Genomic DNA, 22,017 nt, shown 5'->3' with positions numbered 1-22,017 from the left:
GCAGTTGGTAGCTCTGGGCAAGGCTGTGCTGTGATAGACCCCAGACCCAGGAGAAGGCTGGGACCCAGGGCTACCTGTATGGCGTATGTGTATGTGAACCCTCAGTGTAGGTAGCCTTTCATTACAACTTTGGTTTTGATAGAAATAAATTGTAGGGCAGATTTGCTGAGTGCAGTGTGGCTTTCCCTCAAATCTTTAGCCAAATTGATGAGTGATTAAATTTCAAAAAAAGTTTAAACATTTGGAAAGAGAACTGCTGAACATTTACAGGCATGTGACTATTGGCTCTGGAGTTGTTCAGTCACTTATTACGACGTAGAGGCAAGATTTGTGACTGCTATTTTTCAAGAAAGATAGATAATTAAAGTTAAAATATGTAAAGTCTGACTCTGGACATGTCTGTCCCTGGTTTGTCTAATTATATCTTGAAGGAATTTAACAGATTTTTGACCAGTATAGTCAGTCCATTTGATCAGTGGTTCAAACTCAAATAGAAACAGATCCCTTCATCCCACGTAATGATTTAGAAAACCACAAATTAATGTTATCTATGTTGTATTGTATTTTAATTTATTTTGTTGTTTGGAGTGGCCATTAAACATTGAATGTTACAATTGAGATGTAAAATTAGGAAAATTGAGGGCTGCTGAACTCTTCTGCCCTTAAAAGGTCCAGCGATGGTATGGGCCTGGCTGCTCACTCTCACTGGACAGACTGTAACCCACCCACAGCCTCATCCTGTGCTTCTCTTAGTCGGGGGTATCTGCTGAATGTGCTTCTAGGACGCAGGTGCTCATGCAGTATATGGGCTGTCCACTAATCCATGCTTTTTCACTCTTTCTGGCTCACCTTTTCTAATCATACATCTCTCGGATGATGTATATTGTGCCATTTCTTGTATTGAGTCATCTTTGGTAATAAGCTATTGACTCCTTACACCCACTGTGTGTGTGTGTTTTCCATTGCCTTTTTGGTGACTGCCAGTTGGAATTGTCGGGGTATCATTTTTCAGTGGATTGTAGTCATCTAGCATCACAATAGTGGTATATTAAAAAATGGGCTTTTATTTCAAGGCTCAGCTAGTGCAGTTTCCCCAAAAGCAATACAACCCACTGTCCTTCTTTTCAATTTTGGGCCCATTTGTACACCTGCTGTGTCTATCCTAGATATATTTACTCAGTTATATCATAGTAAGCACAGTAGGTATTTTTACCTTTATTCACATCTTCAGTTATCTCTTAAAATGAGTATGTTTTATAATTTCAAATGAAAAGTTGTTCTAGGGGCACACCAGCCCTGAAGTCAGGACGACCAGAGTTCAAATCCGGCCTCAGACCAAACGCTTGACACTTACTAGCTGTGTGACCCTGGGCAAGTCACTTAACCCCAATTGCCTCAAAAAAAAATTTGTTCTAGATTTGAATTTCTTAGAGCTAAAAGAGCCATTTCCTTAATCATAAGAATGCTATTATTTCTGTTGCCCCACTGAACAGTGAGCATCAACTGTCATCAGTACACATTAAGCTTATACTTTGTCAGGCACTGTGTTAAGCAATGGGGATACAAAGAAAGGCCAAAGTTGGTAATCTCTGCTCTCAGGCAGCTTACATTCTAATGAGGATGACAACATGCAAATGTTTATGTACTAATGCAGTATAGACAGGATAAGTTGGAGATGATAAACAGAGAGACTCGGGAAACTGGGAAAGGCTTCTTGGAAAAGATGGATTTTTAACGGGGCTGTCAGGAAAGACGTGAGGTGGAGATGAAGAAGGAGAGAGTTCCAGGCATGGAAAGCAGCGAGTGAAAATTCATGGAGTTGGGAGCATCTTGTATAAAGAACAGCAAGGAAGCCGATGTCACTGTATCACAGAGTGCACGGAGGGGGTTAAACTGTAAGAAGACTGGAAAGGTGGGAGCAGGACAGCTGATGAAGGGCTTTCAAAGCCAGAAGATTTTACAGTTGATCCTGGAGATAATCTATTGATTATCTATTGATAAAGCTATTGAATAGGTGGGTAACAGTCATACCTGGGCTTCAGGAAGGTCACTTTTGGCAGCTGAGTGGAGGAGGAATTGGATGTGACAGGCAGACCCACTGGCAGGCCATTGCAATAGTCCAGGAATGAGGTGAGGAAGGCCCGCACCAGGGGGGTGGTAGAGGGGTATGGGGCAAGGGGCAGTGGCGGTGGAGATGGACTTCAAGAGGTCTTGGCAGCAGATTGAATACAAATAGGGAGAGAGTGAGCAGTTGCAGATGACACCTAGGTTGTGATCCTGGGGGCTGGGTGCTCTTGACAGTAATAGGAAAGTTAGGAAGAGGGAAAGGTTGAGGGAAAAGAGAGTATCTTCATTTTTGGACATAATGATTCAAAATAACCAGTGGGCAGTTGGTGTCGCAAGACTGGAGGTTAGGGCTAGATGAATAGATCTGAATCATTCTGTGTAGAGATGGTAAGTGAATCCATGGGAGCCGATGAGATCACCAAGTACAGAGGGAGAAAATTAGAGGGCCCAGCATATCCACCAGAGCAGCCGAGAAGGATTGGCCAGATAGGTTGGAAGAGAACCAGGAAGAGCAGCGTCATGAAAACCTACTGAGATGTACAAGGCGCCGTGCTGCAGGCCATGGGGACACAAGGAAGAGTGATGGGGCACTCAGGCCATTCCCTGCTCTGACATAATACACATGAAAAAGTCAGAATAGCATCAGTGCCAGATCAGTAATGCAAGGCATCGAGTACTTTAGAAGGCGAAGTGAAAGGAGAGGACATCTGTCTGGCTGCAGGTGTCTGGGAAATGGAGACTGGAGATTGGCCTTGGTGAATGGGTGTGTGGGATGGGGAAGGAAGGGCGAGCTAAACAGGACGAATACCACACACGAGTAAGGGATCACAAGGGGCTGATGTCACATGACTGGAGTATGTAGGACTCAAGTAAGACAAAGTGGGGTGGGAACTTAGTTTCTTAGTTAGGGAACTTGAGAGCTTGGAATGCTAAGGAATTTCTGACTCTTAAGAACATGCTTTCCACAGTTGGTGGCACAGTGGATAGAGCCTGCACCTAGAGTCGGAAAAACCTGAGTTCAAATCTGGCCTCAAAAACTTTCTAGGTATGGCATCACCTCACCCCAACCTCTCCCTGCCTCAGTTTCCTAAACTGTAAAATGAGGTTAAAAATAGCACCTGCCTCAAAGAGTTTTGAAGATAAGTGAGGTGGTAACACACAGCTCCGTACAGCGCCTGGCACATAGGAGGTGCTAGAGAAGTGATACTGTATGGAGGATAAAAAATTTGGTGTTGCCTTGTGTTTAATGAGATTAACACCATTTAGCATGGACAAGCTGAGGGCATTTGTCCCAGATCCGTGGTGGAGATGACTTGGGATCCCATTGTATGGTACCAAGTTAGGAATAAATACTGGCTACCGTGTTGAGGCGCAACTACAGTGCTGAAGAGGTTCCTCAGTCACTCACCTCCACTTTAAGTGAATTTCAGTTCCCTTCGGTTGAAACCAACATGTCTGGAGTTAGCAACTGTTCTTCAAATTATTTCACTGAGCTTCAAATAAACCTATCCTTTTTTTATTTTCTGAGTTTTGGGGAGTTTTTTTGTTTGTTTGTTTTTGGGGGGAGCCAGGCAATTGGGGTTAAGTGACTTGCCCAGAGTCACACAGCTAGTGAGTGTTATATGACTGAGGCCGCATTTGAACTTAGATCCTCCTAACTGCAGGGCTAGTGCATTATCCACTGCGCCACCTACCTGCCCCAAACCTATCCTTATTTTAAAAGGAGACATTTAGAAATGCTCATCTTAAAGCTTGATAGAGATTTTATTCTTGGAGAAAATAGTTGCTAGTATAATTGGAATGACCTCTTAAAATCCGTAGCCTTCTTCTGTGTGGAGAGTGGAGCAGGATAAGGTTGGTGGAGGTGCTGATAACGTTGTGGGATGAGAAGTAAAATGCTAAGGCTGAGCGAGTTAGAACATAGGAAATAGTTCAGTTTTTTAAAATTTGTCTTTATTATGAACTTAATCATTAACACATTTTAATTTACAAAGCAAAAAAGAGGATTTATAAGAAACTGAACTTAGGTCATTTTTAAAAATATAGATTAAATTGAACAAAATTGCCTCATGTCCCCTTCTGGACTTGTTTTCTTTGGATTGTTGAATGAAGTACTGGTGTTCTTTTGTACTTGGGTTATGCACAGACTAGGCTTCCCTTCAATCAGACTCACCCCTCTGGCAGCTTAAGTGTAATCAAGGGAAGCAAAACAACATTAGCTGTGTCTAAAAATGTGTCCCTTTCTGCCCCTCTGATCCTTCAGAGATTGTCCCTTTATAAGTAACAGGGTAGCAGAAATATCAGTGGTGTTTCTGGCTGGGTTATGTGATGACTAGAATGGAGTGAGACTTTAAATGCCTCTCTGATCTCTCACAACATTTAAGTGACTAAAATTCCCATTGGGAACCTAGATTCTATTGTAGGCAGAGGTGTGTCTGGTAGACCATCAATAATACAAGTTTCCATTTTTATGCTATGTTAGCCTGTGATTACTTAATCTTTTCTGAAGGCTCCTCTTTGAACCCATTTTCTGCTGGAAATGCTTTATTCACCTTCACTTCTTAACTATGGCCACTTCAGCATCCTTTTTCCTCTAGAGAATGATTTGGGGAGGAGGGAAGAGGAATTTTGGGAAAGTGCCTTACTTGGCCCTTGCCAGCTTTACAGTGCCAGCCTCATAGTCCATAAAGCAGCCCCAGCTTTGCAGTTTGTGTCTTTTCTTCAGACAGTTTCACCAGCTAGTTAACAAGAGTTCCAAGTAAGCCAGTGATGTGTCCTCAAGACTCGAGTATTAACTTAGCAACCCATTGTGAATATTCTTCTTCTTCTTTTTTTTAATTTTTTGCTTTTTGAAGAGGCAGTTGGGGCTAAGTGACTTGGTCCATAAAGCAGCCCCAGCTTTGCAGTTTGTGTCTTTTCTTCAAACAGTTTCACCAGCTAGTTAACAGAGTTCCAAGTAAGCCAGTGATGTGTCTTCAAGACTCGAGCATCAACTTAGCAACTCATTGTGAATGTTCTTCTTCTTCTTCTTTTTTTTTTTTTTTAATTTTTTGCTTTTTGAAGAGGCAGTTGGGGCCAAGTGACTTGCCCAGGGTCATACAGGTAGTAAGTATCAAGTGTCTGAGGCCAGGTTTGAACTCAGGTCCTCCTGAGTCCAAGGCCAGAGCTCTATCTTCTGTGCCACCTAGCTGCCCCTCGTTGTGAATGTTCTTAAATGAACTGTGGTACCATCTAAGGCTAGTTTGGTAGCTGGGGGAATTAGGTGGCAGGTGTAGTTTTTAATACTGTATTGTGGGGCAGCTTATGGTCATTGTGTTTGTGGAAAGACTGCATTCATAAGCGATCAGGAACTTTTAAACAGTCTTTCTGAGGGAACTGATACATTGAAGACTGGGTGAACCTGAACTTTGTACAGCATTTCTTACAGGCCAGCTGGATATATTTTAAACAGGTTTTCAGAAAATCTCTTGAAGTTGTGGTTTGAGCTGTTGCTTTGGGGGGCCCAAGTTACCACTGTATTCTGCAAGGAAAGATGGTGGGAAAGAGAAAGGCAGGGTCCTATATGACCTCTGGTAGCTTTTTTTTTTTTTTCTCAACTGAACTTTTAATTCTCTCCCTCTTCTCAAAAAGTGTGAAATACATTAGTTTTTTGCCATTGGTTTCCGAACTTTCCCTGGAAGCTCTCTGGATCCTGGTGGTAAATCCTGTACGGACTTTGTCACTGAAGAGGTGTGATATAGAAAGTAACAGACACTGGGGGGAATGCGAAAGGGCATCATGATTGAACTGACTCTTTTTTGCCATAATTTATTTCAGCAACTATACCAGATCCTTACAGACTTTGATATCCGGTTTTATATGTATGAACTGCTTAAGGTAAGTGACATTCATAAGCAGTCAGGAATTTGTAAACAGATTTTTTGGGGAAATTGATACATTGAAAGAGAAGAATGAGCAAATGAACCTGAATTTCTCATAACATTTCTTACATCCCAGTTGAATACATTTTCAGATAAGTTTTTAGAAAATCTCTTGAAATTATGGTTTCAGCTGTTGCTTTGTTTTTTTACCTGTGTTTTCTTTACAAGGAAAATTGGTCAGATGGCATTATAAAAATTTTACTAGAGATTGGAACCTCCTGCTTTCTGTTACTTTTCATGATTTTTAAATTTTTTTTCCCAGTTAGTTCCTCTTTAGGATGAGACCTGTGGCCCTAGCTCTGCCCTAACCTGCAGCTGGTTTGATCCTGATGTATAGTCAGAAAGGACTGAGGAAGCACATTCAGAACCACAGGCATCGTGAACCTTTGTGATATTTCTGTAGTTTACAAAGGAATTAAATGGTTCCTTAGCACCAAACAAATAGGCAAAAATTGGGAATTCCAGAAAAATTTTGGAATAAAGTACTTATGGGTCAGTGGGTTATTGTCACTGTGGAAGAAAATTATCAGGTAATGTTAATGTTGTGTCAATAATTTCTAAAACAAGATCCCAGAGTTGAATGTTGTACTTTATAAGGAAAAGGATTATAAGGAGCTATAGCTCTGAAATGAATGTAATGTTTACTTGAGACTTTCCCAAGTTGATGAGCAGACCCAAAGCAGTGATTATGAAAACTCCCTTCTTGCCTTAGTATTTTTGTCCCATGCCTAACCTTTTTGGGGGGCGTCTCCTTGAGCAGTCTCTCCTGCCGATGAGGTATATGGCACAGCAGACCCATGTTTGCACTCTTAGTGGTCAGTAACTGGGACAGAGGACTGTAGTGAAGTTATTGATTTAAAGGCATTAAGTACTGATACGTTTATTTTGTTAATTCATTTGTTACTTTTGCAAAGCAGTTCTTAAATCCCAGCCCTACTTGTTCCTAATCCCCCCCTTTTTTTTTGGCAAACGCTGGCTAATAACAAAACCAGCCCATGTTAACATAAGTAATAAAACATAATGTCCATCTGTACAGCATCTCAGTGAGGAAAGTCATGGGGTGAAGAGTGGGAATAAGGAAGGCTGCTCGGTTATGCAGATGAGGAAAACCTGAAACAATGATTGCTTAGTATTTCATTGAGAGTTGGTTTCATGTTCTGGTATGAGCTCCTGATTGAAATCCAGAATCCTTTCCATAGGAGTCTCGATTTCATAAGGTATTTTGAGCAAAACATTAGAATCTCACTGAAGTAACACTTCTCCAGTGCAAAGTGTCATCTCTTCAGAGGACTTCGTTCTAGGCAGCGTGGTCTTCACAGTGATAGCCTGGAGCTCCTAGAGGTTTCTGCACCTGTACTGCAGTGCCCTCTGTCCCCACTGTCTCGCTGAGCCCAGGGTGCTCTGCCCACGGTGGGGAGCGGGAGGCAGGGTTTCTGCAGATGAGAAACAAGACGGCTCCGGCTGAGAGAGCTCAGAATACTTTTCATCAACACAGTTATCTGGGCACTGTCAAAAACTCAAGTGCTTCTATGTCCATAGTCTCTGTTATGTCCATGTTTGGTGTCTCTTTTCAATAGGTTAAAGGGACCTTAATTTTAAGGTTTTTCTATTTTTCACCATCTCCTCAGAACACAATTTCTACAGGAGCACTTTTCCCTTTATAGGGCAATAGACTTAAAATGTCTTGAGCCCTTTCTCCTCCAGGGGTGGTCATAGGAAGCCAGTAATAATTCTCAGAATGTTGGGCTGCAATCCTACATGGGACACCTAAAGGCATAGCTAAGAAAGATGCTTTGGCTGCCATTACTTCCCATTCTCATGACCTTGCACACGTGACTGGCTATTTGAACTGTAACTAGGGACGGATCACTGTTTACAAAAGAGTAACTCAGCTAAACAAATGGATTCTTGCTTAAAAACAATGTATGGGGAACTGAGTAGGTAGAAAGCTTTGTGGAACGGGGCTGAGTATGACTGTTGCAAAAGGGATCTCAGTGCAAGCAGGGGAAGCCACCCCGCTTTGCTTTCTTCCCTGATAACTTTCCTCAGCTTCTGACAGTTTGGCATTTTGAATTGTCCTTTGAGACTAGAGATGAGTGCTTGACTGCTCAGTGCCTCAGTGACCTTGGGCAAGTCTCTGAACCTGGTCTCTGGTTTCTTTGACTCTGTCGATGTTTGGGGAACATCATTCAGTCCTAAAAATTCTCCATGAGGTTAGAGTTGCTTTTCCTCTCCTCCTTGCCCTTCGAGGAGGGCAAGTTTCGCTCTCACCTAACAAGAATGTGGCTTCTGAGTAGTGTAAGTTAATATTTTCTACTTCATCTTACGTGAGAGGACATCTTTGTTCTCAGCTGATCATCATTTGTTATGGTCCTCTGCCCTGGGTTCCCTTTACTTAGGCCGGGGTGTCCAAGGGTGAGGTGGAGAGGCCGGGGCCAGATCATGAGGGTCCCGTACGTCATCGTCTCTCCTCTGTCTGTGTTCTCTGTTGACTAGGCCCTGGATTACTGTCACAGCATGGGAATCATGCACAGAGATGTCAAACCTCACAACGTTATGATAGATCACCAACAGAAAAAGGTAACACATTCATGCTTGAAAGCAGACTGAAACTCTGGTGCTGGCTGTGTGCCATGTTGCTGTTCTTTCCTCCCCTCCAAACGCTGGTTTCCAAGTCACTGCTTCAGACCCCAGGAGGGTGCAGGCTTCAGCCCAGATTGGAATTCCTCAGCCTGTTGTCGGTCACAGCCATGGGTTTGTGTCGGGTCCCCAAGGCCTTCGGGCCAAGTCAGAGTTCTTGTTAGGCTTTTCTAAACTCTGGTCATCATCCTAGCCATCTGTGGGATGGGGATGTCAACAGGAAGTGAATTGGTTGTCCAGTATTCGCCTGTGGACAATCTCAGGAGATGAGAAGCTCGCAAACTTTAAAAAACCTGGAAAGAGCAGATCTCAAGACCTTTGCACTGGAAGTATGACCATCTAACTGATAAAAGTTAATATCGTTTTAAGTAGAACACTATAAAGAAATTTAAAATGGTTAGAAAATGTGGCCTATTCCAATATGTTGGGCCATTGTCTTAAAGGGCAGAAATCTAAAAACATTCTTGATGCATTTCTGTTTTTGTATTGTCTTTAGCTTCGACTGATAGACTGGGGGCTGGCAGAATTTTACCATCCTGCTCAGGAGTATAATGTGCGTGTGGCCTCTAGGTACTTCAAAGGGCCAGAGCTCCTTGTGGACTACCAGGTAAAACCACCCAGTTGTTTGTTTGGGCTCATTTGGGAAGGGTTAGCGATAGCCTTTGTTTCTAAAGTTTTTTTTCCAAGTGGGCCGTCCCAGTGAAGGCTGGGAGAGCTGGGCTGGGGGATTGGGCTCCTGCCAGCCTGCCTCACTGTGGCCTTCCTGGTCTCCTCAGATGTATGACTACAGTCTGGACATGTGGAGCTTAGGCTGTATGCTGGCCAGCATGATCTTCCGAAAGGAGCCCTTCTTCCATGGCCAAGACAACTACGACCAGGTGAGGAGGCGCCGTCAGACCTCTGTGCTCTGCCAGTCTTGGAGAGCTGCCTGGCTCCTGGGGGGAGGAGACTGAGGGACGTGCTCATCCCCCAGCTAGTGTGTCTCACGGGCACCACAGGCTGGCCCCCTCTGTTATACTCTGCAGTCCTCAGCTCAGATGGCCCCAGAGGGGAAACCTGTGGTTCTGAGACATTACCTGAATTGCTCTTGGTCCCAGCTCAAGAAGAGCAGGGCCAGATTAAACCTGGCCTTTGAGAAGTCTCTGATTCCCCCCCAGCTGCCTGTGCCGTCACAGTGGGGTGGGGGGATGGCTAGGGTAGTTCCTTGGGCTTAGTGGTAGAGAGCCCAGCATTCTGTCCACTGGTCACTGAATCGTGTTGTCTGCGTCCCTGGAAGAGTCAGGGGCCTCTCCACCCCCCTGCTCCCTGAATTAGAGAGGGAGTGTGGCAGAGGCTGCAGGTCTGGCCCCTGACTCTGTGCTGCTGGGAAGCCCAAGGACTTTGAGCAGGCCATATTGCAGTTTTGGCACCCCTGCTGCAGAACTGTCAGGCGTGGGAGGGTCAGATCTCTGAGAGCTGGGACTCATTGTGTAAATGTGATATGGCATTAATGCCATCATTGATAAGTGTCCTGTCACTTCTCAGAATGTTTACAAAGGCTCCCCACTCTGCCAGAGAAAGCATGAAGAAGCATCTGACTTTAGGAGGAAGGCCCTTTGCAATCAGCCTCCAGCTTACTTTTCCAGTCTCGTTTCAGTAACAGCTCACAGTTATTCATAGGCTACAATGGTAGACTGTGGTAGTCCTTTCTCCACATTCTCTTCTTAAGCCCTTACAATCTGGCTTCTGACCTCATCATTCCACTGCTCTCCAGAGTTACCCTGGATCTCTGAGTTGCCAAATCCAGTGGTCTTTTCTGTATCCTCATTTTCCCTGACCTCTCTGCCGCTTTTGACGCTGTTGATCACCCTGTCCTCCTTGATACTCTCTTCTCTCTCGGTTTTCAGGACAGTACTGTCTCCCGATTTTTCTCGTACCTCACAGCCTTTGCTCAGTCTCCTTTGCTGGATCCTCATCCAGATCATACCCTCTAACCGTAGGTGTCCCTCAGGGCTCCGTTCTGGGCCCTCTTCTCTTCTTCCTCTATACGTTTCCCTTGGGGATCTCATCAGCTCCCATAGATTTAATGACCATCTCTATGCTGATGATTCTCAGATCTACCTTTCCTGCCCCAGTCTCTCTGCTGATCTCCAATCTTGCATCTTCAGTTGCCTTCCAGACACCTCACATGGGATGTCTACATCCCAGACTCAGTATTTCCAGAACAGAACTCACTATATTTCCTCCAGTTCCTCCCCTTTCTCCTACCTTCCCTATTACTGTTGAGGGCAGCACCATCTTCCCACTCCCCCAGGCTCACAACCCCGGAGTCATCCTGGACTCCTCGCTCTCTCTCACCCCCCACAATCAAGCTGTTGTCAGGGCCTGTTGATTCACCTCTGCGGCATCTCCCCAACTCTCGCGTAGGCTCTCGTCACCTCATGGTGTGTAATGTTTACTCAGTTAAAATGAATAATAATGGGTAGCACGCTGGGAAGCTTGGATACCAAATTCATTCTCAGTGTAGTTGATGATATTGATTTAATTTGGCAGAGACATATCAATCCTTGTGGCAGTTCTCCTAATACAACTTCTTGAAAGCTGGCAGGGAATTTGCTGTATGGTGGTTTTGTTAAATCTGTGTTGTGTTTCAGCTTGTCCGAATTGCCAAAGTCCTTGGTACAGATGAGTTATATGGATATCTGAAGAAGTACCACATAGACCTGGACCCACATTTCAACGATATCCTGGGGCAGTAAGTAAGAGAGTGGGAGGGCTTTGTAGTTCATCTTATTTCAGAGGGAGATGACACAGTCCTTGAAAATGCATCTTTAAAACTGCTTCTTTCGGTTTTACAGTTATATTGAAATTAAAACTGAAAATTTTAGTTTCTCATGGTAAAACATGCAAATGTCATTTACTTCTGTCTGGAAATCAGAACTGTTTCTCCATACAATATGAATGCCTTTGTTAATTCAAAAGCAGATTCATATGGGAAAAATGATTAGTCATTGTTAATAATTCTGAGCAAACCCTGTAGAATTAAACAAAGAAACTGTAGAAAAGAGAAAAATGAGGGGAAGGACAGGCTTTTTTCAGGAATAAAGCTTTGCTGAATATTAAAGAGTGATTGTAAAGTCACTCACACTTTGTGTAGTAGATTTAATACAACGTGATGGTTTAGAAAATGATCTAATTTTAAAGCTTCACTAAGTTTCCAGGTGTTGCATAGCGCTTCTATGAAGGAACCCCTGAGATGCCAGGGAACATCTAAAAGTCATAATCAGGGTGGATTTACTTATATTGCTCTGTCACAAAACTGAATGAAGACTTAGGAAAAAATGGTTTTGAGTATAGAAGAAAAGCTCTGAATCAAATTTGGAAGGTTTAATTAATGAAAGAGGCCGTTATTTTAATATAGTCATAGCCCTAGTTGAGAGTTGTTTAGGTTCAGACATTAAGGCTTCATTCATCCTTCAGACACTCTCGAAAACGCTGGGAAAACTTCATCCATAGTGAGAATAGACATCTCGTCAGTCCCGAGGCCTTGGACCTTCTGGACAAGCTTCTGCGCTATGACCATCAACAAAGGCTGACCGCCAAAGAGGCCATGGAACACCCTTATTTCTGTAAGTGCAGAGATCAGTCTGTAGTCTGTGTAGAGATAGAGATCAATTGATTGACGAATTGTGGAAGCTTTGGTTAGACTGTCCTTGAAAACCATCATCAGCCCGTCCCATCTGTCTCACACTAATGAGGTCTGTAAGGTGCCTGCTTCCCCTTGAAGAAAGGGGGCTGTTTGCAGAACTGGATAATGTCGTTTGGCTAGAATTAGATGCCTGTGTGCTGTTAACTTAAAAGCTATGGAAAGCAGTTAATGTTGGCCCAAAGACATGGGATCAGGGCTTAACAAAAAGTATATAAAAATATTCACATAAAAGAGATAAAGACAGTGTGTATTTCAGAGTGGGATAAATCACTTATGAAAGAAGGAAATTAAAAGTGTTTGCAGAAAAGAAAGCAAATAAAATTCTTACTGGCCTAAATTCTTACTGTGCCTTTAATATTCAGGCATGTGCAGTTTAGATGGAGGCTTCACTGTTGAGAATTTTTACAGTCATTTGAACTTTTGAGATGTGCTAAATAATCTTAACTATCCTTTCTGTGATTAAGATTGCTGCTTGATGGTAGGTGAAGAGCTCAGGGCCTAGGGAAGCTAACTGTGTCTATGTTCACTCTGTAAATTGAGATTGAAGCTGCCGGCCACTTTGAGTTGTCAGTCTTCTGCTTGGCCTTTGTGCCATAGGCTGTCTGAGCATTGTGTAGTAGGGGCATGACCTAGGCTGGGGGGCTCCTGCCTCTGGCATTGCTTTCTTGATGTGGGCAAATAGCTTAACATCTCTGATCTTCCTTTCCTTTTTTTTTCACACAGGCATCAAGCCTGTAGTACCCAGCTCCTAGTACTTCTGTGAAGATCAAAGGAGAAAGTACATTTAAAACACTTTGCACAGCTTAAAGTCACATCTATAGGTCAGCGATTATTACTGGCTAGTAAACAGTATTAACAGCAAATTGTCAGTCGTGAGATCTTAGCCTTAGAAGAGGAGCCAGGGTTTCCTTCACCTTTTTGTAGGAGTTTATAGTCAGAGGTCTCAGCAGCTCTGGGAAATATTAGCATCAGATCAAAAACTGATTGCAGGAATGACTGAACAATTTAGATCATATGAATGCGATGGAATGGTGAGGTGCTGTAGGAAATGGTGAAGGGGGTGGTTTCAGAAAAACCTGAAAAGACTTTTATGAATCAATGCAGAACAAAGTGAACAGAATCAGGAGAATAACTTATACAGTAACAGTATTGTAAAGACAAAAATGTTGAAAGACTCAGGAACTCCGATCAGTACAATGACCAGCCACAATTCTAGAGGCCTTGTGGTGAAGTGGGATGTCCACCTCCTGAGAAAGATCTGAAGGACTCAGTGCAGACTGGACATGGCCAGTGCAGGGATTTGTTTTGCCTAACTACATGTGTCAGGGGATGAGAGGGTGGGGGAGGTAGGAGAGAGAATAATGTGTACCTGAAAATAAAATTGAATTTTTTTAATTGATTGTAGGAGTAATTTTAGCAACCTGTTTTGTGAAATTTTCTTTTTTCTTTTGAGTAGTATTTATTCTTCACCACCACATTCGTAACTTTTTGCTTGTTGACCCTAGTTTTTTCCATCTTTCTGGATCTCTTAGTATTTGAAATGGGAAAGTGACCTAAGAGGCCCTGTCCACCTATTTCATGTTTCCTTCCTGGCTGACATTAGTCTTACTCTTTTGTAGACCCTGTGGTGAAGGAGCAGTCCCAGCCAAGCTCAGAAAATTCTGTGCTCTCCAGTGGTCTCACAGCAGCACGATGAAGACTGGAAAACGACGGGTAATTCAAGATTGATGATAACCAATAAAACATCCAACCAAAAAAAAAATTGAAGGAAAACTACAGTGTGATATGAGAAATTCTGATCATTGCTTCTAAATGCGAAGAAGAGTTAAGAATTTTTTTTTTTTAGTTTATCAAAAAAAGAGAATTCCCGGTAAAAAGGGAATAGCCAATAGTCTGGCATACTTTAAGATCTAGGGAAAGGCCTCTTTCCTTTGGAATGAATGGGAGATGAGAAACTCAGAGTTGTTGTGGTGTAATTTTCATTTAACAGGAAACCACTGTTCAGTTGACCAGCCCGGCCAACAAACTCTGACTGTCTGACTTCCTATCTATTCCATTGTGGTTCTGGTTTCCTTTGTCGAGATGCAGGCTCAGGTTTGAGCAGAATGTCAGCTGCTGCTGACCCAAAGGAGATAGGAAAAGTGACAGTATTTCTTTGTTTCCTTTTTTTTTTTAAGCTCTTTTACAAATTCATGTTTTACACATTTTCTTAATGGCCTGAGCTCTCTAGGGACTGTCCCTCATCACTGCAGTTTTCCTTTAAGTCTCCAAGAATTTGCAAATGACTGAGATCTTTGCTGTAAAACAATCCTCTTGGGTGTCATCTGTCATCACTTTCAGTCTCTTGATGTCACTGCCCAGGGCAATTGTTCTTGTAAAGAAGTTATGTGTGTAAGCGTGTGTGCCCCAAAGCTCGCTGCAGCCAGTGCTGGTTTGTATGCTTGTAAGACGGTGGGTTTTTTTTCCTGGCCTAGCCTTTTCTGTGTCAGTGATGGCAGAATCTCACAGGATTTCCTTGCCCCAGACTCTCCATGTACATATTGCTTATTGTTTACAGCCAGCACTATGGAGCAAAGAAAGTCAGTGCCTCTTAATTGGGGTAGCTGGGTTAAAACTGGTGGCCACCCTCTGGTTTATAAAAGGAAAGAGAAGAGTGTGCCACCTTAGTTCATTCAGAAAAGACTTTGGGCAGAGTATCAGTAGGGAATCTTTCTTCATCTTTTCCTCCTTTCCCCCTGTGAAAGAAATGACTTCTCATGGAAATCAGAGGAATGTATTCTTTCAAGTTCTGACGTATTAGATGTGTAAACCTACAGTATTCTACTTGGATGAGATAAATATCATTCATGTGTCAAGAATCTGGAGTAGTGTTGGAAAGGCTCTGAAATAACCTCGGTTACTGAGGAAGAGATTGGGGTGGGGCATGGGGATGGGGACATAGGACTTCAGTTAAGGAAAGGAGTGGCACCATTGGAGCAGGTGTGAACAGATTTGAATCCAGGATGCTAATCCATGTGTGTTAGCAGAGTAAGCTAGATTTTTGAGCTATAGGGCTGTGATTTATTTTATGGGCCTGCCCTTGAAACTTCTCACCAGCACTGTTCAACATGGGTTGGGCCTGTCAATCGCAGCTGCCTCTTGGAGGTCTCTGCTGGAATAACTATCTGGCAACAGTGGAGACTTTACATATTTGGGCTAGAACTAGAGGTGTCTACCACCCTGTAGGATTTCTTTATTAACTATTTAATAATGCCATACTTTTTTATATAAGGTTAGATTGTTTGTTTGAAACATCTGTTTACATTCCATATTCCAATAAAGTCATATTGGTATTGGTAGCAGGTCCTATGTATAAATGTAAATTCTATTTTGTCTTCTGGTTTGTGGGAATTTAAAATGCAAAAAACAAAAACAAAAAACCTAAACACAAACTCCATTTTAAGTTGAATTTGCAGATGAGGAAACAAATTCCAGAGCCAGGAAATGCAAAAGGATAAGGTTCTCATACCACCACTCTCAGGCCTACATTGCCTCTCCTGCATATTGACCTATATGTCACACTCTACCTGAAAATAAAAATTAAAGAAGTATATCATCTCTCCATATGTCAGACGACAAAACGGTTTCCGGTTGTCTGCCCGTATGCCTTTCCTAGAGGGCAGTTCCAGAGCCAGAGCCATAGCCAGGAAGGGCTGCTCTAAGGGAAATGGGTTGTTATTTCTTTCTTTTTCTGCTCCTCCCCGTTGCCCCAGACATCGCGTCCTCTGGGACCCTGCAGAACTCGCCCCTAGGATGGGGGTGGAGGGGTCCTAGGCAAGTCCTGAAGCAGTACTGGCACATTTCTTTCCTTTTCCCTATTTCCTCCCCAAAGCAACAGAAGCATATTCATAAGAAAAGTCACCTGATTGATCTCCCTGTGCTTCCCTTGCCTTGACTCATTCCTGAGTATCTGCAGTCCCACTTCATTGGCCTGTCCATGGCATTTTTAACCTCTGCTTTGACACAGGACTAGATCCTCATTCAAAAGAGCATAGAGAAACCTTATTAGTTGTCCACCTTTACCTTCTTGTTGAAGCAGTTTCCCAGCAGGCACCATCTGCATGTCTCGACTTCTTTCTTTTACAGTGTGGTTGTTTTGCAGCAGAGTCAATATAATCTGGATATTTACATACCTCTGCCTCAAAACAGTTTTTGTCTGGAGTAGCTAATTCCCCTTAGCTGCTGAAGCACTAAATTTCATGTGGGGTAAGATGAATCATAGATGCCCCAGAGGATATTTATTACTCTGTATGTATTGTAATTGATTGCCTTATCTTAGAAAAAACCAGTGGTGATTCTTGGACTAGATCACCTCCCAGTCATTTTAATTTGAAATTCTTTCTAATAAATAGGAACAGAAGCAAAGTGCCTTTGGTAATGAGCTATATCTAAACTTTCCTAAGGAAAGGCAGAGGAGCATGGAGAGAACAGAGCAGTGCTGCTGTTAAGCTAGTGTTTCACTGCTATCTCAGGTACTGCCCGAATTCCTAAGCCCATTTGGGTGGGATTTAATATAGGTGATGGTTTATCAGCAATTAACAAGCATGATTTCAAAGCAATATTTTTATTCAAAAGTTTCTGGAGCTGCTAAGTAACCATAAGACTTACTGAAGTACTTTGTGATATTTCTCCTCTGGTCTCCATTAGCCTTAGTCACGGAAAGGTGTCCTGCCCTGGAATTTGACAGTAATAGTTAGAGCCAGGGGTGGGGAACCTGCAGCCTCGAGGCCACGTGTGGCCCTTTAGGTCCTCAGGTGTAGCCCCTTGACTGAAGCCAAGTTTTACAGAACAAATCCTTTTATTAAGGGGATTTGTTCTGTGAAGTCTGGATGCAGGCAAGGGGCCACACTTGAGGACCTCGAGGGCCACATTTGGCCTCGAGGCCTTGCCCTGAGATAGACCCATCCTCACCTTTGTTCCTGCCCTGGTGGTTGGTCATTAGAGTGGAAGAGAATTAAGCAGCACAGTTTGAGAAGACAGTCCAAACCTCTTCCTTTGTTCCTCCCTGTTAGTCATTTCAGAAACATCTGGTCCTTCAGCTGAGTGTCCTAGCCACAGTGTTCTGTGCCGAAGATACTTCGAGGCCCGGGGCAAGAGTTTTGCCTAGTAATAGGATCCTGGCTGTAGAGCTGGAAGGGTTGTCAGAGACCATCTAGAATGACCCCTGCTTTTACAGAGGAGGAGGACGTTGAGACCTGGGAAGGGGAAGGGTCTTGAGCAAGGTAATAATAATACGCTTGGTTCGAGTGATTTTACTGCTGAGCATTGGCTAGGAGTCAGGAAGATCTGAATTTGAGAACCCTACCTCAGTCACTTCCTAACTGTGTGACTCTGGATAAGCCCTTTTACCCCTTCAGTTTCCTCATCTGTAAAATGGCGGTAATGGCACCTACCTCACAGGGTTGTTGTGAGGATCAGATGAATTAACCTATGTAAATTGAGTGCTTTTCGAGCCATAAAAGTGGCCTTGATATGCAGCTGGGCCATTGGACCTGGACCATTCTGGAATGCTGTGTTTGGAGAGGAACTAAGGAAACATGGGGACCTTAGGCAGAGGTCCTGCATGGTGGTGTCAGGGCAAAGGAGGGTTGGGGGAAGTGTGAATTAAAAGAATTCTATGTGCTACAGACCAAGCAAGTGAAGAAACAGGCTGTAAGGGGAGGAGAGGGATGCCAGGAAATACTCTTCAAGAAGGCAGGCTTGGGATAAGTGTCAGGATGAGCTTTCTGGAAGTATGAACCAAAGATAGAGTGTCATCCTTTTAGAACCCAAGTGAGTGAAGTAATAGAGTCTAGGATGGTACTGACCCCATAAACAGACTGAAGAGGTCTCTCACAGGTGTCTGAAAGGTGTGCTTATTCAGGTAATGAGGGTGGGGTGGAAACCTGGGGGTGCTGGTGCCAAGCCATGGAGGGGCATGACATGGGCATCTTCTGGGGGCCTGGGGGTGGGAGATTTAAAATAGACTCATCAGGAAAACCCAAATGATCCCAGTTAATATGACTTGTTGCCAGGTCTGATGAAACGTATGTTTAGGGGCAGAAACCTGGGATACCTTTTGTGAGTATGCAACCCCTCCTGCCCATAAAAATGGCTAACAGCTTTAAAAGGCTAGAGGCCATTGGAAACAAACCCCACTCACCATTAAAAATGTTACAGCCTAACCTCAGAGCTGCAGAGAGAGGTTCCACCGTGAATTTGGTAAATTATTAGAAACTGAAAAAAAAAGTAACCACCTGTGGGAGAAAGGAAGTAGAAGTGTGGAAATGTAGCACTGTATAGTCTCCAATAGTTGCTAGACTAAATGTGGTTATTAACTATATGGTTTTCTTAAAGAAATTAAAACCCCCATATCCTGGAAAGTGGAACCACACCTCAGTAGGAATATATAAGCATGCACTTGGGGAAAGAAATAGCAGGCCATAATAAAGTGCTCTACAAATGTGACCCTTAACCCCTAAATGAATTGAGTAGGGATTTTTTTTTTAAGCGGTCTTTTACAGTACCAACAAATTGGCAGTTTTTTTTCCTGCTGGCCATCTTGGCTGAAAATGGTGCTTAAGACTTTGGGACAAATTGTGAAGCCCACCCGGAAAAGCACGGATAAGCCATCAAGAACTAGGATGCCGACCATCTACTGACTGAAAAATCACGCCCAAGCTGTGAACTAGTTAAGACAAATGACTCCTTAAGATCTGATGTTCACATATCACTTGTATGATCTGTGCTGCTACTTCTGCCCTTAGAGAAGAGGGGAGAAAAATGCCATGTTCAATCAAGCCTGTTTTCATAAATAAAAAATTTAACAACCAAATCTTTGATGTGGGGAGACTTGGCTGCTGGTTGCTATGAGAACCTTAACTCTTGCATTTCCCATTCCTTGAGTTTTACTCTAAGATTGTGTACATGGTGTTTGCATTTGATTCCCATGATTTAAAGAGTTGGAGGGGTATCCTGTCAGGAGCTGCCCTTTTGCTATAGACAGCATCACTTGAAAGAAATACTCAGGCAGGCCCCGACTCTTCAACTCGAGTGTCTTATTCTGTTGCTCACTTTTGGGTGACATAGATGGACTAAAATGCTGCTTTTATAGAATTCTGGTTGGCAGTAAGTTTTTGCTTTTCATTTTTAAGTTGAACCATATGCATAATTCTCAGAAGATGATTTTCCCTTTCAAACTTGGAATCCTGAAAATTCAGCTTCCTTGAGTTTCTTACATATCCTCTTTCTTGCATACATTCTATCCAGCCCTCATAAGGAAAAAATCCCAAGACAAAGATCTGTTTAGGGTTATTCTCCCTACCCTCCCACATACTGAAGTATTAGTGAGGCTTAATTGTTTTTCCTCAGATTCCACACCCATGCTTTTGTAGATTCGCCAATACCTGAGTAGAGACGAAACATTTTTATCCTAAAAATAAGGTTTTTACAAAAATGAATTTACTGTATACACCGACTTCCAGGGTGGCCTTCTCCAGTGCTTTAGTTGAGTTATGTAGACAGCTTTCAAGATTTTCTTTTTGGTATGTTGCTGTCCCTACAACTTTACAATGGAGTGCAAAGTGGGGAGGAGGGGAAACATATCTCTTATAACTTCTTGGACCTCAAAACAAAATTCCGTCCTCCAGCCCCCCCCCCCTCCCCCCCCCCCCCCCCCGGACAAAGTAGAATAGGAAGCAGCCATAGTCAGACTTCATTATCACAGCTGAAAGGAGACTTAGACATTTCTTCCTCTGGGGATTCCTAGTCTTAAAGAGAGGGGCTCCAGAGTTTGGCTGTGGATGTTACCAAGCTTCCCATGATGGTAGAGGGGTTGTGGAACCCCCAATATAGCCTCTAGAATCTGGGGAAGACTAGCTCATGGTTAACAGGTACGGAGAAGCACGTCGGTCAGTCCGTAGTACGGCATCGAGTCACTGGACCCCATTCGATTGATGGGAATGCTGGCACAGAGCTTGCTATTGAGAAGCAAGGTGGGAAGGGGGAAAGAGGACTAGCAGAAAACCTAGAGTAATCCTGCACTCATTCAAGAAAATGACCAGTTGGCTCTTTCGCCGGCACTTGGAGCTGAGTACAAAGTGGGCATCCTGTCAGCCAGCTAGCCCAGATGACGGTGGAGGCACACCCTCTAAGCTTGACGAGCCTCATTAACCTCATCTCTTCCCTCTTCCTGTCTCTCCCCAGGTCTGATGCTGTTTCTCCCACTCTTCCATAAGCAGAACAAGAACCAAATCAAACGTCTTAAAAACGTGCGTACACAGACCACGTGCAGCGGCCAGACACGTTACGTGACAGGTTACGAGAGCAGGAATCACACCAGCTGAATGGCAACCAACAGTCTGTAAAACAAACCTTACTTATGAATGTAAAAGGTTCATCCGCCTTTGACTTCCTGTTGACTTCCTTCTGACCCAGAAAGCATGGAAAATGTGAAGGGTATGCAAAATGGTTATTGGTTAATGTTATTCCCCCACTTCCTATGTCCCCACCTCAACCCGTTGACCTTTGGTTCTGTGGTCCCCCCCTCTTCCCCAGCAAACTGTATTAACTAGCTGGCCACAAACTCCACAGTGGGGAAATGGGGGGAAATATATGGCATGATGGACAGTTATATATTATAATTAAAAAACTATATATTATTGAATAAAAGTTTTAAAAGAAATGTATGAAGAGTTTTCAGTATGGAAGGAACTATGAGCTGAGACCCAGAGGGGCAGCTGAGAATGCCCGAAATGGTCGTGTTGAAATAGTGGCCTCGGCAGATGGGGCCGTGCCGTGTCCTTGGCCAGGATGGAACAAGGACAGACCTAGGAAGAGAATGTGACAGCGGTTTCGTATAGAGTGACTCCTCAGAAAGGTGTCAGTTGTTAGAGGTGTTGGGTGAGCTCATTCTAGGGACTGGACTCACCGCAGAGAATGGGGAGCGGGAACATTCAGTGAAACGTGCAGGTTTCACTTTGGTCTCTTAACTTCCCACACAGGCCTTGATGAGTAAGAGCAGCCTGTTTCATCACTGGGGAGAATCTTTTCTCCCCAGGTTGTATCACTGGCTATCATCTTAGCTAGCGAATAAAGCTTGCTTTGCTCTTAACAGTGAACTCAGGAAGATTGTTTAGCTTTTCCCGGCTCTTCCCATCCTCCTTTCCCTTCAACTCAGATATTCCATTCCACGCCTTCCATCCTCCCTGTTCCTTCCCTGCCTCACCCCTAATACTTCTGAAATAGAGTTTTGCCATAAGGGTTAGAAGCTTTAGAGAGAATGAGTCTTTCATCCTGGGTGGGTGGGTCTCAGATCTATGGGACTGCCTACCTCTGAAGCTTGAAGACTTCAGTGAAGTAGAATTATAAGACCAATGGATCAGAAAAACTAAGTGACTGCCCCACATGGGGAAGGGGAACAGAATTGGGAAGCTACTTGTTTTAAAATAGGCCTTTTTTATTTTTTTGTTTTTTTGCCTTGAGCAAAAGTATAGTCAAGGAAGCTACAGAAAGGCCTCTCTCTCTCTCCTGCCCCTCACACTCCCAACACAGACAGGACCAATAGAGAAGAAAGTATGTGAAAGTGTGAGCTGATCTTTTGTTTTTCTGAATTCTGCCTTTCCTCCTGGTTGTAAGGAGCTGAGAGGAAAGAAAAAAAAAATTCCTGGGCATTTTAATTGGAGC

At 43.4% G+C, this 22,017-nt stretch overlaps 1 protein-coding gene across 2 annotated transcripts in view; it reads left to right on the top strand.

The window, feature by feature from the left end:
* Positions 1-20,994, top strand: part of CSNK2A2 (casein kinase 2 alpha 2) — a 39,897-nt gene extending 18,903 nt beyond the window's left edge. For both annotated transcript variants that reach the window (XM_027857871.1, XM_027857870.1), the window contains 8 exons: positions 5,884-5,943; positions 8,484-8,567; positions 9,124-9,234; positions 9,404-9,505; positions 11,261-11,361; positions 12,087-12,235; positions 13,935-14,028; positions 20,539-20,994. In XM_027857871.1, coding sequence (XP_027713672.1) covers positions 5,884-5,943; positions 8,484-8,567; positions 9,124-9,234; positions 9,404-9,505; positions 11,261-11,361; positions 12,087-12,235; positions 13,935-14,011 — 684 coding nt within the window. In that variant the 3' untranslated portion in view covers positions 14,012-14,028; positions 20,539-20,994. The remainder of the gene's footprint in view (positions 1-5,883; positions 5,944-8,483; positions 8,568-9,123; positions 9,235-9,403; positions 9,506-11,260; positions 11,362-12,086; positions 12,236-13,934; positions 14,029-20,538) is intronic.
* Positions 20,995-22,017: the final 1,023 nt, after the last annotated feature.

Source organism: Vombatus ursinus, unplaced genomic scaffold (assembly GCF_900497805.2).
Source record: "Vombatus ursinus unplaced genomic scaffold, bare-nosed wombat genome assembly UNPS02012515.1, whole genome shotgun sequence".
Lineage (NCBI taxonomy): Eukaryota > Metazoa > Chordata > Mammalia > Diprotodontia > Vombatidae > Vombatus > Vombatus ursinus.
The sequence above is the reverse complement of the archived record's forward strand: the minus strand, read 5'-3'. Positions and strand labels throughout refer to the sequence as shown.